Raw genomic sequence first — 15,807 nt, 5'->3', positions numbered from 1 at the left:
AATCTCAAAACACATGTGGGAAATGCCAACTTCTGATTACATTTGTAAAATTCCAACCTTGACCCCAAAGCTGTGACTGTTCAAGATGCCAGATACACAGAAATATTTACTAGGCTTCAGGAGAGCTGTCCAATCATATAAATCTTGATTCTTACACAAATCCTCCTCTGGGAGTAAAGATCAAAATAATACTGTGATGATGCAGTTACTCAAGTAAGCCCAGCCAGACTTCATGATAAAGAGAGATTAGAAAAACTGAAAGAAATCTTCTGGAGTTCTTTGTCTACTTTTGAATGGTGGCTCTCCGGTTCCTTGTTTGTAATCAGACTGTCCTTAACCGAGAGCTTCTAAGACCCTCACAAGGTGTCAGAGCCAATGTGAGTACCCTGTCCTTGTCCTTAAAAGCACTCTCTCACAATAGGACCTGTGACCTGACAGGACAGATGCTGGCAAAGACAGAGAAAATGAACAGGGATCTACCCCAAGTTATCAGAGCAAGAGCTTGATGAGTTGATGGTTCTGGGGGATGTTAGCCCACACGTGGTAGGGGTGGGAAACTTTAAGGAAGTTTGTAAGGCTTTGTGAGTCCCTCTCAGGTGGGTGCCAATGGCCATTTACTCACTGATCCTTCACTCAAGAGAAAGGGATTAATATATCCAAGATCTTAATAAGAACATCTCTCTGATGGTTTGTCAAACATCTGAAGAAGTTCATATGATTATAACCACCCTAACCATTACCTGCTGTAATAATCTTTGCTTAATATGGCCTAATGTGTACCAGTGATACAACTGAGGGTCCCAGACAATGACAGAGAAGAGCGTTGTGCCATGCTCTCCACAGCCTTTGGCAGAGGGCCCCTGAAGCTTCTTGGGATTACCCTAAGAGAAAGATTTGGAAACTTGTATTGATAAAAGGCAAGTCAAGGAAAGAAGTTTTCATGTTAAAAAAAAAAAAAAAGGAAGAAGAAGAAGTTTTCACATTGAAAGGCATAGAAATGCTGAAGAGACTATAAGACCTCACAGACTCATGCGCCACCCCTGTCTCTAGCTTCCCAATAGTGACAGGAATAGAGAAGGAGCACAAGAAACATTGTGTAATGTTGAAAAAATAAGCATGGCCTAAGAGGAAAGATGACTCTGTCATCATCTTCATCCCTAAGTCCTGGGGAGAAAGGTGAAGGAATTCTGTGAAGTTCTGAATCCATCATCTGCAGTGCAAACTCATGGACTTTGTGTCATCTTTTCTGAAAGTTACTGTTTTAAGAACTCCTGGGTGGCTCAGTGATTTAGTGCCTGCCTTTGGCCCAGGGCATGATCCTGGAGTTCCAGGATTGAGTCCCGCATCGAGCTTCCTTCATGGAGCCTGCTTCTCCCTCTGTCTGTGTCTCTGCCTTTCTTTCTCTCTCTGTGTCTCTCATGAATAAATAAATAAAATCTTTTTTAAAAGTTACTGTTTTAAAATATGATGAATTTTTAAATGGCTATACTCAAGGACATATGTACCAAGATTTTCAAACAATGGAAGCATGGACCACAGTATGGACTAATGCATGGCTTTTATAAATAAATGGCATTGGACTCCAAAGATCCAGTTACCCCTTCCATCTTCAATGAAGGAAGCTCTATTCTGTTTCTAGAAAACTCTTGGATTTGGTATTGACTGGCCATTATCAGCTTCTGGACTTACACTGTGTCTCAAGGTCACTGTGTAGGAAAGGACAGTGGTCTATGGAGCCAGAATTTGAAGTTTCAAATGCCCATTTTTGTCTCCTGAAACCCACAGCATTGATTGCAACCTGAGTCTGCCTCAGTCACTTCCACTGGATACTCTTCATGCCTGTGATCTAGAGAAACTAGTAAGGATCTTTAAAAGGTATTAGAAACATATTCACATTTAATACAGATCTTTATTACCATTGCTCTTAAAAATGAAATGGCAAAAAAAAAATGACATTAGAAGAGAGAGCTCTGTGAAGTCAGCCCCTAGGCTTGGGGAGATTAGCCTGCAGAGTAAATATAATCTGTCCTCATCACCAGAGCCGGGCTATCACCACTAAGTTTGGAGAGAAGCAAGGTTGTACGTGTGAAAGGACTCCCTCAGAGCGGATGCTGCATGGCAGTATGGCCACTTGGATCCCACTGATGGTGTCTCACCCAACCTGGTCATCATCTCCAACCCTGTGAGAGAAACCCCAGCTCCTCTGCAGCTGGGTTCAGTTATTACAACAATCTATGATCATGACTCTCTTCAAAACTCAACAGATCTGAAAGCTAAGAGCACCGGCTGAGCCAGGAGGTCCAGGAGATCCTAGATATCATTGCTCTCAGATGACATAGCATGGGAGGTGATGTCTAAGAAATTTTAGGTCACTCTGAAAAATTAGATGAATGAACTTGAGTAAGACAGGTGTGACAGAAGAATCCAGAATCAAGACAGTGTTCACCTTAGCCAGAAATGCTTCCTGGGCCATGCTACCTGTGGACTGGCCCTATTTTTCATTGTTCAGCATTTCACAGCTTTGTTTATGGACTTCTGCTTTAATAAACCATTCTCCTCCACCTTCCTTTCTTTTATCTTGTGCTCTCGTGGACTCCAGAGCGTCTATAAGAATGAAGGGAAAGCACGCAGGCCCCATTAAAATCTCCTCTTCCCAATTTTCCACTTGGCATGACAGCCTCCAGGAGCATATTTCATCTAGAAACAGAGACCATGTGGATTCCTCAACTAGAAACATAGCCTCTCATCCACCCGTCTTCTGAGGCAAATATATATTGATGACCAGCAACAGTGTCTGTCCTACCCAGTGAACTGAAAAAATAAAATTTATGCTTTTTATGAAGAAAGGGAGAATATTCTTACAGTTTCTAGAACCCCAGGGCTTCCACCTAAGACCCTAGCATTGAAGTCCAGGCCTACTTATGGACTTTGAATTCACATGTGAAATCAAGCTGAGGATGGAGGCCCACCTGGCAGAAAGCATCAGGCCTTTCAGAAGATGACCATGAGTCTGGCCATTGTGGGAGCACATGCTGGGGAGCTATAGAGAGAAGGGTGGGCGGGAAGCTCCTCAAATAGCCATGAGGAGCCCAGGTGGGGAAGATGCAATAGTAATACTGATTGATGCTGGGAACGAAGAGGACTGCCCTGCTTTCAACACACAGTCACATATAAGCACTGTGGAGTTAATTTCAGGGCAGTGTTTGACATCCATCCTCACAGAGAAGCAAAACCTTAGATTGCCAAGTACGTCAAAGCTTGGATGCAACCCCTCCATTGGAAAACAAAGCATACATCGTTCTATTCTTTGAGCTAATGAGCATTGAGGAGTGGGCAGGTGTTCTTTTCTTTTCCTGTTTCTCACAGTGACATCCGTTGACCTGCACCTTACATTCTGTGTAAGATGCACAAAGGAGAAACGCGTCTTACTTAGAACACCAAGCATTCTGCATTCAAGTCTGTGTGGGCACATGTGTCCACGGCAAATTCAAGAATGGCAAACAGATAATCTCGTGGTATATTTGACCAAAGACTCAGCCCACTTCCCTAGTGTGTATCAAAGGGGATTCCAATTTTGCATATTTCTAGGTTCCAGCTCTCTGGAAACCCCTCTGCCCAGACAAGGTGCACTTGTTCTTATATGGCTGCTTCCCCCAGCGGAAAGTTGGATGCTGCTCTGTGTAGACACAGGACAAATTCTAGTTTTCCATAAAGTTGAACAAATCTGACAGAGCAGGAGCATGGCCACTTTTGCAGCTTCCCATCCTTCTTTTTCTCCTGTTTTCCCTATCCATATGCCTTCTTATATATGATCACATTTCCAAACTCCTGGATCATAGAATGAGTTGAAGTTCCTTTTGACCCTTCCTGGAGAATGTGCTTGCTCTCCCTCCTCTCTCATGTCATCATGTCTTTGGTTTTATTTTTCCCACCATGGCAGGTCTGTCCCAAACGTGGGGCCCATCCCCCTGTGTCCCCTCAGCACCTGGCATGGTTACATGGCAGGCAATATTGCACTTACTTGATCCTACCTTAAATATCCTGTCTTTTATTCCCCAAGCGCACTATCTGGATAGGGTAGTTAAAGGTATGGTCTTCCTTCCTCTATTTTCCTTTTGTCTTTGTGTGTGTGTTTGTGTATGAGCATAAAAGGAGAAATGTGTATACAAGAGATGTATATACACCCCATAAGCATGGTGTCTAGATGCTGCCACATTCCCCAGCTTTGTCACAGCATTCACTGCCCAAAGGGTGGGGTTTTGGTCACAAGGTGGTTGATATACCTGAAGTGTCATTCTTCCCCTTAAGGTGTTCAATCCGTTACCATTGTGCTGTTGTCCTTCCCTGCCCATACACACATATACCCCTCACTCTTTCTGCCCTATCTTATATCACCCTGCCCATCCCTTACAGCTCCTAATCCATCAGAATTAAGATACTGAGGACCAGGGTGGGTGACCTGAGAAAAGAAGAGGCCCCAGAGCAAGCTAAGGAATCTCAGCAACTACATTACGTTACTGTCACCATGTTCATTCATCCAACAACCACATATGGAGCTCCCACTAGTAGTAGTACTGTGTGCTAGATACTGCGACAGGCTCTGGAGAATTGGGGAAACAGACCCCTGACCTCAGGGAGTAGATGATCTGTTTGTTTGGGATTTTTTTTTTATTCCTTTTCAGAGAAGGCCTGAGTTTGGTAAGTTTTCTGTTTGAGGAGTGTTCCCTTTCAGGCAAAGTAATTCCATGTTAAACATCTTCATTAACTAGGCAGTGCCTCATTTTCCAAATCAGCCTTATTATTCTAAGAATAAATCTGAGAAAGGTCAGGTATGTTTGCACCTAAAAGAAATCCAAATCTCCCGACGAGAAATATCATGCCACGTTCATCTTTTTGTCCTGAAGTCCTAACATATCACGTGGCACAGGATATGTGCTCAGTGGTTAAGGGCAAGTACTTCAGCATCAGACTACCTGAGAATGAATCCCAAGTCTAACAGTTAACCGAGTGACCTTGGGCAAGTTACTTAACCTCCCCTCACTTGGGAGTCCTTGTAAAATGAACTTGGTAATGGGACCTATATCATTGGGTTGGCATGAGGATTAAGCAAATGAATGCACGTAAAATGCTTAGCACATGGGCAGGGATGATGCTCAGTAAATGTTAGTGATGCTATTTTATCATCACATTCTTATTCTCACCCCTAATTTGGAGGACTTCATTAGCCAGAGTAATTTTCCAAATTGTCGAGAAAACAGTTAACTTGGCTTTTATTTATTTTTTTTTTGGGGGGGGGGGGATTAACTTGGCTTTTAATAAGAGATAGCAACTGCTGTCTAAAAACTTATAGAAAAGGTTTAGGCAAAACATGAATGACTGAATGCTTTCCAACCAGAACATCTTTGTCAAGTACAGGGAAGGTGTTAGTGGGACCCATCAGATGGATGCCTGGTGTTGAGAAGCAAGGTCCCGTGCATCTTATATGCTGGGTCTTCCCCTGAGAGTACAGTCATTCTGGAAAGAGAGAGTTGTACCTGTGAGCCTCTTTAAAATAGGCATTTCACATAATCATTATCAGAGGAATCTTCAGTAAGGATTCAATTTAATAATGTTACCATCTATTTGGTAGAATTTGTTCCTACTATCTGAATATTTTTCATATCCATGAGTCTTAAGTCCTTTGAATTTTTTTAAGGGAGTAGATATAACTATACTCATTTTATTAGAAAAGGAAATTGAAGTTGAGTAGTTGAGGGGCCCACCCTGGGTCACACTTCTAGCAAGTGGCAGAACCAGGATTTTTAATTTCCTGACCTAATCAATATTTCCAACATTCTCTCCTTCTATCAGCAGTCACCAGGAATGTCCCATAATTTCCAATATTCTTCCTCCAAACCATGCCTTCCAAACTGGCACCTTCACTAGGTAGTGAAACAATCTCTCTCAAACCACCATTTTATTCTCTTTAGTTCAGAAAATATCACCAGACCTTTGTTTGGATTAGGCCAATGAATCATAACTTGTTTTAAAAGACAAATGTTCAATTACCAAAATCTGGGTTTGAACCAGGCCCCCATCCTGCTGACTTGTCTGGTATAATGGATACTAATCCTAAAAAAAAAAAAAATTCAGAGACCTCTACCCTACAAACTAAGGACTTGTCAGAGTAGAGTATCATGACAGCCAAGACAAGCCAACTTTGGTTCTTTGTTTTCCATTTGCATCACTAGAGACTAAAGAACCAACATGCACTTAACAACGATGTCAAACTCCTCCTAAGTGCCAGGAAATATGGATACCACACAACAGAAATGCTTCCTACTCTTGTATTGCCAGCAGTCTAGCAGAGTAGATGCTAATAAAACAAATAATTCCAACAAGTTTGATGAAGGTTATGATAGGGGAAGTTCAGGGGCCACTTAGCAAGAAGAAACCCCCCACCCCAACTTAGGCAGTGCCTTGTAGACCAAGATTGTGAACTTTAGCAGAAGCATATGAGAAAGGTTTTTTTTTTTTATTACTTTAAAATATTTTATTTATTTATTCATGAAACACAGAGAGAGAGAGAGAGAGAGCCAGAGACACAGGCAGAGGGAGAAGCAGGCTCCATGCAGGGAGCCTGACATGGGACTCGATCCTGGGGCTCCAGGATCAGGCCCTGGGTTGAAGGCAGGCGCTAAACCGCTGAGCCGCCTGGGCTGCCTGAGAAAGGTTTTTTAAAGCAGGATGATGACTTGATGACATCTGTGATTTTGAAAAATCAGTCTGACCATATTGGGGAACAAGAGCTCAGGGGGAACGTTTGGGGGCAAACAGACCAATGAGGAGACTCTTGCCATCATGTAGATGGGAGATGAAGTGACCGACCTTGTCTAGAGAAGTGACTGTAGGGGTGAAAAAGTACCAGAGAACTGGAAAGAGAACCATAAAGAAATGGGACATTCCGATATATGATAGGGTCGCTAAACAGCCCCTCTGCCACTTAACTAAAAAACTATCTTCAAGGATTCAGAAAGTCTTCCTGTCATACCTGATGCTAGCTTCAAGGGGACTTCTTTATAGGCTTATGCAGAAGGCTGAAGATAAAGTGGTCCCTTGTCATTTAAAGGGCATCTTTTCTTTTGAAAAGCTTAGGGCTTCTCTAAACCTTGAAATTACATTATTTTGGCTCTAGCAAATGCCTGATGTGAGTCCTTCCAGAGGGGATTGTTAATGTCAGTTGGGTTCTCTGAATTATTGATGAGTTTCGGGAGTTTGTAGAATTAATGAGCTTTAGTGGTGGGTAAGGATGGGCATATTGCTTTAAGTAAGTCAGCAAGTCACCCCAGAGGAGGCTTCCTCATACTGGCTAATGGGGGTATGATTACTCCAGAAGCAAACTGCTGGCTGAGAGCAAACCTCATTTAACCCACAGGTACTCAGAGTCCCTCTGAAACCCTGAAACCGATAGGACAGTGCACACCCCCAGGGTATAACTTGGTCCATTTGAAGAAACTAACAGTATTTAAAATGTTCCTGTGATTTCACATATGGAGCTTACCCTCCCCAAGAACACCTGCCCCCTGAAGCCATCTCTGAGTACCACAGAATGTGTGCACTAGACATGGTGTGCTAAGACGAGCTCACTAGAGCAAGGGTTCCCAAAGAGGGTTTTGTGGAATGGAAGATTCCACATTATCATAAGTGGTTATAGGGGAAAGAAAGTTCTGAGGTCATATTGGAAAATGCTCTGATAATCAAATAAGCAAGTTTCTTTATTCTTGTAAGACTCTCAAAGCCTTTAATGTATTAATATTCAGTGTGACTTTCTAGAATAAGATTATAGGATAAAATATTTTCCAAACTTATTTGACCACAGAAGCGTGTTTTTGAGGACTTCATAGAACTAGCATTCCACAAAATTCACTTTGGGAAGTATTGTTTGAGATTAGTAGACCCATTGTAAGTCCTTCCTGGAACAAAGTAAGATATAGGCAACTAGAATATAAAATTATTGAGGGTGGAGGATATATCTCACCTCTGTATTCCCTAGAATTAATACACACCTGCCTGGCATCCAGTAAGTGCTGGGTAAAGTTTGTTGAAATTAATAACAGTATCATCAAAATTAAAGTTGTTTTGACCCTATCTAGTGAGTTAGTTGTACTGGGAGGACCTAACACATCGTCTCATCTGAACATTCATTTTATAGATAAGAAAATTGAAACCAAAACAGTATAAGTAACTATGCAGCAATCCCACAAGCTAGGCAGCAGGTACCAGAACCTAGGTCTCCTGTCTCATTCATTGATTCATTTCAACAAATACCCATTGAGTACCTGCTGTGTGCAAGGCACTGGGTTAGATCCAACACTGCCTTTATGGAATTTATATTCTAATGGAAGGAATAAGACATTAAACTAATTGCAAAATTAATAATTTACATATATTCTGTTCCAAGGAGAACAGAGCAGTAGGAAAACATGAAGCAGTGGGCCTAAGTTGGGACTCATGGCCTTGAACCCATCTTGCTGCCTCCCCACTGAGCTGCATGTTAACCCCCATTGCTGGGCTTATCTCAGCTCTCTTTGGCAAGGTTTGTATTTATGAGGACCATAGCTCTTGACCCAAACATTCATACAGTTGGCACCGGCAAAGGTTATTTTCTAGTTTGTGACTTTCTTGGTGAAGTTATACAACATTAAGACAAACTAATTCAATTATAATAATAGCAGCTATCATTTATTGAATGCCTGCTTTTGTTACCCACTGTGCTAAATAATTGACATACATTATCTCATTAATCTTCTCAGCAACATTTTGAGTTAGGTATTATCTCCATTTTACAGATGGCAATCCTGAGGCATATAGAGTTAAATAATTTGCCAGTCATCCCGTGGATAGTAACTAAAAAGGTAGTATGGGGATTTGAATTGAGGTCTTCCCAATTCCAAACTCCACACTGTGTTACAGGACATGGTTTTAATATACGATTTCGGATTAAATGGAGTGAAATTAGAACTGCCTTAGAAAATCAGGGTCTGAAAAAATAACAAAAAGTCATTTAATTTAACAATAATATGTAGTTAAGCCATCTATGGTAAAACCTCAGTAGATGGCAACTGTCATTGTATCACTGTCCTGAAGCCTCTAAACCAGGAGGTGGAAACTCCAGCAAACTGACCAAATCTGGTCCATCACTTACTTTCAAATAAAGTTTTATCAGAACACACCATCATTCATTTGTAAGTTACATCTGGCTGCTTTCCCACTACAATAACAGACTTGAGTAATTGCAACAGAGACCATATGGCTCAAAAGCCTAAAATATTTATTATCTGGACTTTCACAGACAAAGTTGGCTGAGTCTGATCTAGACAAGCACCTCACATTTCTATGTTGCCATTCTGTGAGCCCTATATGAGGTTATGGGTACAACTTATACTATATGCCTTCTACTCAAAATAGAAGGTGAAGGTCAATAGAAGATCCAGATATTGTCTTCAAGCTGTATATCAGGCTTTGTGCATACATTATCTTATTTAGTTCCCTGAGCAACCCCATTTTGTAAGTAGGCTGAGGCCCAAAGAAATTATATAAGGTGCGTGGGTCATAAAAATCACTGAGTGGCAAACCAGACTGATAGGGCTTCCAATCTTGTACTCTTACACAAGAGGTGCTCTTTGTGGCTGACAGGAGGTTACGTCTTAGAGCAAGAGAAAGGAATCTACTACCATTCTTACCAGTTGGACTCTACTTCCTTCCTCCAAGACCGATTTCAAATATAAATGAGGCTCAATTGAAAGCCAGTCCCAGCTGGATGGATAAGCATTTAAATGGGACTAACTGGAGAAAGAGAGAGTCTGTAACTGTTTAAACCAGGAAGGGTAGCTAGTGTCCGCTGCTGGGTCAGGATGCCTGGGTGATCACCTGCATGCCACAGCACTGCTCCTGCGCTTTTACAACTGCTTTCTCAGTAACTTGTGGGGTAGCTGTGCTGGTGGCTTCCCACCTTTCCCAACAGGCTTCTGTTGTGCAAAGACCACATAGTCTACATTTGCTTCTAAACTTCTGGAAAGATCCCTCTTAGGTTGGAGTGCACAGTCAATAAATGTTTCTTCCTTTGAATGACCAACACGGTAGCCAGAGTGATTGATTGGTTGCTGTCTGAACATCTCAGATACAAATGAACATGTTCTTTCCTTTTACTTTGTAATAAAAGTCAACTACCAACAGCCCTTGAAACACTAAGGTTTTATATTCTAATTGATGGGTCATTCAGTGAGTCTCTACCTTGGCCTATGTCTTGTACTGGACAGCTACATTCACACTGGCCCCATTTAAGAATAATGGGTCAATTTTCAGTTATTTCATGGCAGAAAATTTACTCTGTAGCCATATTTGTAGCAGTTTGCTGCTCATAATAATAAATTAAGTTTTATAGATGGCTTTCACATCCATACCCTTCCCCAAGACTGAGCAGGACCAGAGAGGAGACACAGAAGGCAGACCAGTGAAAGGTGTTCTTTGATAGCTGCTCTGAGGAAGGAGTTGGCAGGTGTTAAAATGAAGATTTGAATGAAAACCAAGTGCCAAATAGAAGCTGAAGTGAACCATGTAACAACAGATTCTCAGACATAGATTTCTGAGCCACGAACTCGGAGAGAAGGGTTTAAAAAGATGGTAATAAAAAACCTGTAAATCTACTTGACTAGTAAGAATAACTCCCCACCTTATGATATGGGCAAAGCAGAACCAAGGCTGAATCTAAACATCGCCTGACCTTCTTGATGAAATCACCCAAGGTTTTCTCAGACAGATGGCCACTCCTATATCAGGTTCCCACCATATTTTGTACATCTCCCTGAGGGCTTTTAGCAGTGAAATATTTGGCTCCTACAAATCTGTCTCCTTTGATAGGTAACCAGCTGCATGCTCCTCAAGAATAAGAAATAGGTCTTATTCTTCTCTGTACCTCCAGTGCTAGCCCAGAGAAGGTGCTTGATAAAGGACAGACAGGCACACGGATGTACGGATGAGCAAAATCAGGGAAGGGCAGCCCCACCTGTCCCTGTGTTTGCAATCACAGACAGCCCTAGCTAGTCTCTCTCATGGCAATCATCAGGGTTCCTCTGTGTGCAGAACCCTCTTCTCAGTGACTATAGATAAGATGGGCAGAAAAAGACCCAAGGACTCTTCCTCAAAGCAAAGACAGTTGTTTAGGAGAAAACAGGACAAAATGAATGAAAAGCCTAGGGCCCAGTACAAGTAACAGTACAATAATACTTGACCCAGTAACAAGTGCTGAAAACAGGATAGCCCTTCTAGGATAAGCCCCAGAAGTGCTGAGAGGAACATAAGGAGTAAACAGAGAGGGGCTTCCTCTGTTCCAAACACCCCCCGGAAACAGGAGAAACACAGAAGAGTGAACATGGAGGAAGGATCAAGTCCCAAGTTTCCTTCAGCTACATTCTGTCAGGCTCATATCCACTGACTCACTCTTGGGAATCCTGATCACTTTTGAAAGGGGTCGGGGGATATTTGATGTGGAAGGTGCATCTTTCAGACCTATCGCCACCACTTCCCAACTGGGCCACCTTCCTGGCCATCCTAACGTGCGGCCTTTGCCAAGTCCTTCTACCTCAGAATGTCCTTGGCAGAGTGGCAGTTCTCAGCAATCCCGGCCTCTCTGGGTGCTGAGGGCATCAACGCGCCGGCGAATGTGAGCATGTTTTCCAAGCAGGCAGGAAGAGCGTGAGTGTGTGTGACCACAGGTGGCTGCAGACGATCAGACCTCGATGCTGTGTGCTTTGCCTTGCAGAGGGCTGCCCTGGGTTGTGCAATGGTAATGGCAGATGTACCTTGGACCTGAATGGGTGGCACTGCGTCTGCCAGCTGGGCTGGAGGGGAGCCGGCTGTGACACATCCATGGAAACCGCCTGTGGTGACAGCAAAGACAACGATGGAGGTAGGGCTCCGGCACCTGGGGACTCCATGCGGCTCCAGTGGGGGTCGGGTTGGGGCCCAGGGTGGAGGGTGGGCATCACCGGGCCCGCAGGCCAGCAGCACACCAGCTGTCCAGTTAGCGAGGCCTGCCAGGGAGGCATAAAACTGTAGGTGTGGCCTAAGGAATGAGTACATGTCTCTTTTTGTTCCATCTTAATTAATTTAAATGAACTAATGTAAATGAAATTAATTGCCATCTGACAGCTAGTGGAGGGGAGAAGGCATACGGAAGAAAGAATTTTCTAGCAATTCAATAGTGGGAGGATTTGCCTGGCAAAGTTATAAAATCCCCCTCACTGGAAATGGACAAGAAGAGGCCTGTCTAGCTTTGTATTATAGAAAATAGCAGAAAGGACACATCTTCAGTGGAGGGAGATTGAGTTACCCTCAGCTGAGATCCCTTCTCCCCTGATTCAGGAAGTAACCATCACTAAGCCACCTTTGCCCCCACACCCTCTGTCCCTGTGGGTTTATAACAGAACTGGTCTTAGTTGATAGGGTTTCTTCAAGTGCTGCGTTGTCTAGACCCTAAGGAAGAAAGACCTGGACTTGTGGCATGTTTCTTTGCTGAGAGAGAAGAGATCAGGGTTCCAATCCCTAAATCCCCATTGACCCCCTGTGTATCCCTAAGCAAGTTGCTTGATGTCTCTGGGCCTCACACTCCCTATTTGTGAAATGGGACAGTTAGATTGTGAGGATAGTTCCAATCCTTAGATTAGTCCTAGAATTAGCCTTCTCTTTTTCTATTGTGTTACTTGGATGAATATAATCACGATATGCTCTACTTTCCCTCTTGGAAGATAGGCTGATTCTTCCTGACTCTCCTGATCTCAGGGGGTGAGTAGGAGAGACTAAAAAGACAGAGAAATGAAAAAAATTTTAAACAGTCGGCCCTTCCTCTCTTAACAATGGCCTGACAGCTGCCCTGGTCCAAATGTGTTTATGTAGCTACTCCACATGGATGCTCAGGGACTTTCTAGTATGTGGCACAGAATATAAAATCAGCAGGCCACATACTCAGCACCCCAACCTCTGGGAATTTTATCCTTAGAGTGGCTCTGCAATCTCAGAGCACTGTATGGATTAAAAGGCCACACATCTTTATTGTGCATATTCTAATTGATTTGCCTTCAGTTGGCTCCAGCAGCCCAGAAAGGGCTACTTCAGACTACCAACCTTTGTCTGAACTGGCTTTTGGTCCATCACCTGCTGCCTGCACCCAGGAGGTGATCAAGCCCATGCATCCAGATCTGGGCCCAGTGGAGTCATTGTCAACAAGGAGCTTGAGGGGTTGAACCTTGGTACCCAGGCAGACACAGTGGATCCAAGTTCTCTTCTTAAGTCTTTGCAGGGTTGAAATGTCCCTTAATCAACCTGAAACTTACCGAGACCGTTATTTCTTTTTTGTTTGTTTGTTTGTTTAAAGAGTTTATTTATTCATGAGAGATACAGAGAGAGAGAGAGAGAGAGGCAGAAACACAGGCAGAGGGAGAAGCAGGTTCCATGCAGGGAGCCCGATGTGGGACCCGATCCTGGAACTCCAGGATCACGCCATAGGCTGAAGGCAGATGCTCAACTGCTGAGCCACCCAGGGATCGCCCAGTGTCCATTAATTCTTGTGCTCCATAAATATCCAGAGTTCCTCTTCTGGGTCCAGGTCCTAGGCCAGGCATGGAGATGACAGAGTCTTGTCGCTGCACTCCAGGAATTCAGATGGGGGAGGAAAAACCCAAGGTGAAGTGCCAGTGGACAGTGTGAGTGCCTTGCAGAGTTATATTATTTGGTGTGGGAGCAGGGACACATTCACCAAGAAGGTGATGCTCGAGTAGGCAGGTATTTCCTGGAAAGAAAGGGGCTTTATGATCAGAGAGATCACCATGGGCAAAGGCAGGGCAAGACATGGAGGGACACCAAGCATCCCTGTCTCCAGGCAAGAAAAAGTGCGATAATATTTGCTCTTCATAGGATATCCTCTTCATAGGATAGAGATGTTAGCCTAAATTACTTGCATCACTCCTCAGCCTTCTCCTTCACTTTGCCTATAGACACAATTCTAATGGGCAATGGTAATTTTATGTAATCAGAAGGAAAGAGACCAGAGCAGCACCATGAAGTCATGCCCCTGTCAAGAACGCAAAGTCTTGGCCCAAGCCCTCAAACAGCTGTTGAACATCTGGGCAGCAAAGGAACTGAGTGTCCTTGAGAAATGTGGGGAAAGGGCACATATACAAGAATAGGTTATAAAATGAGATTCATCTGTTCCCTCACATGTAACACAATACGTGTGCATCCTGTATCCTGTTGACCAGCCAGCTCTCCTAGTGCTAGAACTCACCAGTGTTTACATGGTGCACGGGCACACAGGAGCCCAAAGCCTCACAACGTGGGTGGGTGAAAGAGCTTCCTATCATAGGAAACGAGGTTGATCCAGACCCCAGGGAAATGGAGTCTCCTCCAGCCACTCTGAAAGATGAACCAGCAGGAACTAGAAAAGAACAATCAGAAAATCCTCAATTGCAGGAGATGATATCTCTTGCATTTATGGAACAGGTTATAGACTGGAACGAGCTTTTACATCTCTTAGCAAAGCCATATGATAGCGTTGTAACCGGAGTTTGTTGACTCACTCAACAAACATTAAATGAACGTCTGCTCTGCATCAGGCCCTGTACTGCATCCTGGGGCTTCAGAGACAAATAAGACACAGTCCCTGACCTTGTGCAGTTCACAGTCTGGCGGGAGAGATAAGCAGCCTGCAATTGCACTGCGGTGGGATAATTGCTGTGGTGAAGGGGCAGCCACTCATTCAACTGACACTATCAAATGCCTCAGTACCCTCCTGGGAACTGTGATGTGGTCCCTGTCCTATGAAGCTTCCAGTCTAGCCAAGAAGACATCCATGGGTCATCATGGTTGGGAAGACAACTAGCTGTGGAGACCAGATTTGAGAGAGCCTTGGGTTCTTAACTGTGAAATGAGGAAACATCTCACCCACAGTCCTCTCAGTTCGATGGACTCTCCACCCACCGGGGGAGCCAAGGAGATGGTGCACAAGATCCCTGCTTCGTAGAGTAATAGAGATGAAACAACTGTAGGGAGTCCCCACGCGCTAGAGGGGACAAGGCTATCCTCACTGGCCTCTTACTCTGAGTCTTGGCCAAATGGGGACAGTTTTCATGGAGGGAGAAATGGGGCAAGCTGTACCAGGCATCACAAGAGTGAGCTGTATTTAGCACTGGGCTATTTGCCGTTCAGTCAAGCACACATTTACTGGGCTCCTACTGTCTGCAAGGCACCATGTTCCCTTCTGAGGGGATATAAAGAATCAGTGAGCATGGCCCAGTCTTTCTCCCTTAGGAAGCCCACAGTCATTTGGAAGAAATTGCTATCCTAACAACTAAATCTAGTGGAGGCAGAATGGAATAAATGCCTTTCTTTCAGCCATGATGAATAAGTCAGGGTGGAGCAGAAAGTGGTAGAGCCAGCAGAGCGATTGTTCTTGGCTGATGTGACTCCGGAGCTTGGAGAAAGGATTAGCCAAGTTCAATGTCGAGTAACAGGACTGGAAGAGTCACAGCACAGAGACTCCAGCTCCCTCCTTCTAAACAACTCCCCCGCATCTTGTAGGCAGAGAGACTGGATTCCAGAAAGGGGATGTCATAGCACACATGTCAGCATCACACAGAAAGTCAGTAACATGGTCTGGACTAGGACCCAAGACCCTTGACCCTGGACTAGGGCTCAAGGCCTGGACTTGGACCCTTGACCCTAGAGCTCTGAGACCTTACAGGGATTCATCCTCATCCTCATTCGAGTACTTAC

The 15,807-nt window shown here is 43.8% G+C and overlaps 1 protein-coding gene across 12 annotated transcripts in view; it reads left to right on the top strand.

The window, feature by feature from the left end:
* TENM4 (teneurin transmembrane protein 4) overlaps positions 1 to 15,807 on the top strand; it is a 2,793,707-nt gene that overhangs the window by 2,677,846 nt on the left and 100,054 nt on the right. For 7 of the 12 annotated variants that reach the window (XM_072726027.1, XM_072726024.1, XM_072726017.1 and 4 more), the window contains one exon: positions 11,801 to 11,947. In XM_072726027.1, the coding sequence (XP_072582128.1) occupies positions 11,801 to 11,947 (147 nt within the window). Of the gene's footprint in view, positions 1 to 4,060; positions 4,088 to 11,800; positions 11,948 to 15,807 lie in introns of all 12 variants that reach the window. The other 5 variants (XM_072726015.1, XM_072726016.1, XM_072726021.1 and 2 more) reach the window with 1 other exon arrangement.

This window comes from Vulpes vulpes, chromosome 11, assembly GCF_048418805.1.
Source record: "Vulpes vulpes isolate BD-2025 chromosome 11, VulVul3, whole genome shotgun sequence".
Classification (NCBI taxonomy): Eukaryota; Metazoa; Chordata; class Mammalia; order Carnivora; family Canidae; genus Vulpes; species Vulpes vulpes.
Note: the sequence above shows the minus strand (reverse complement) of the source record. Positions and strands in the feature narration are given on the sequence as shown.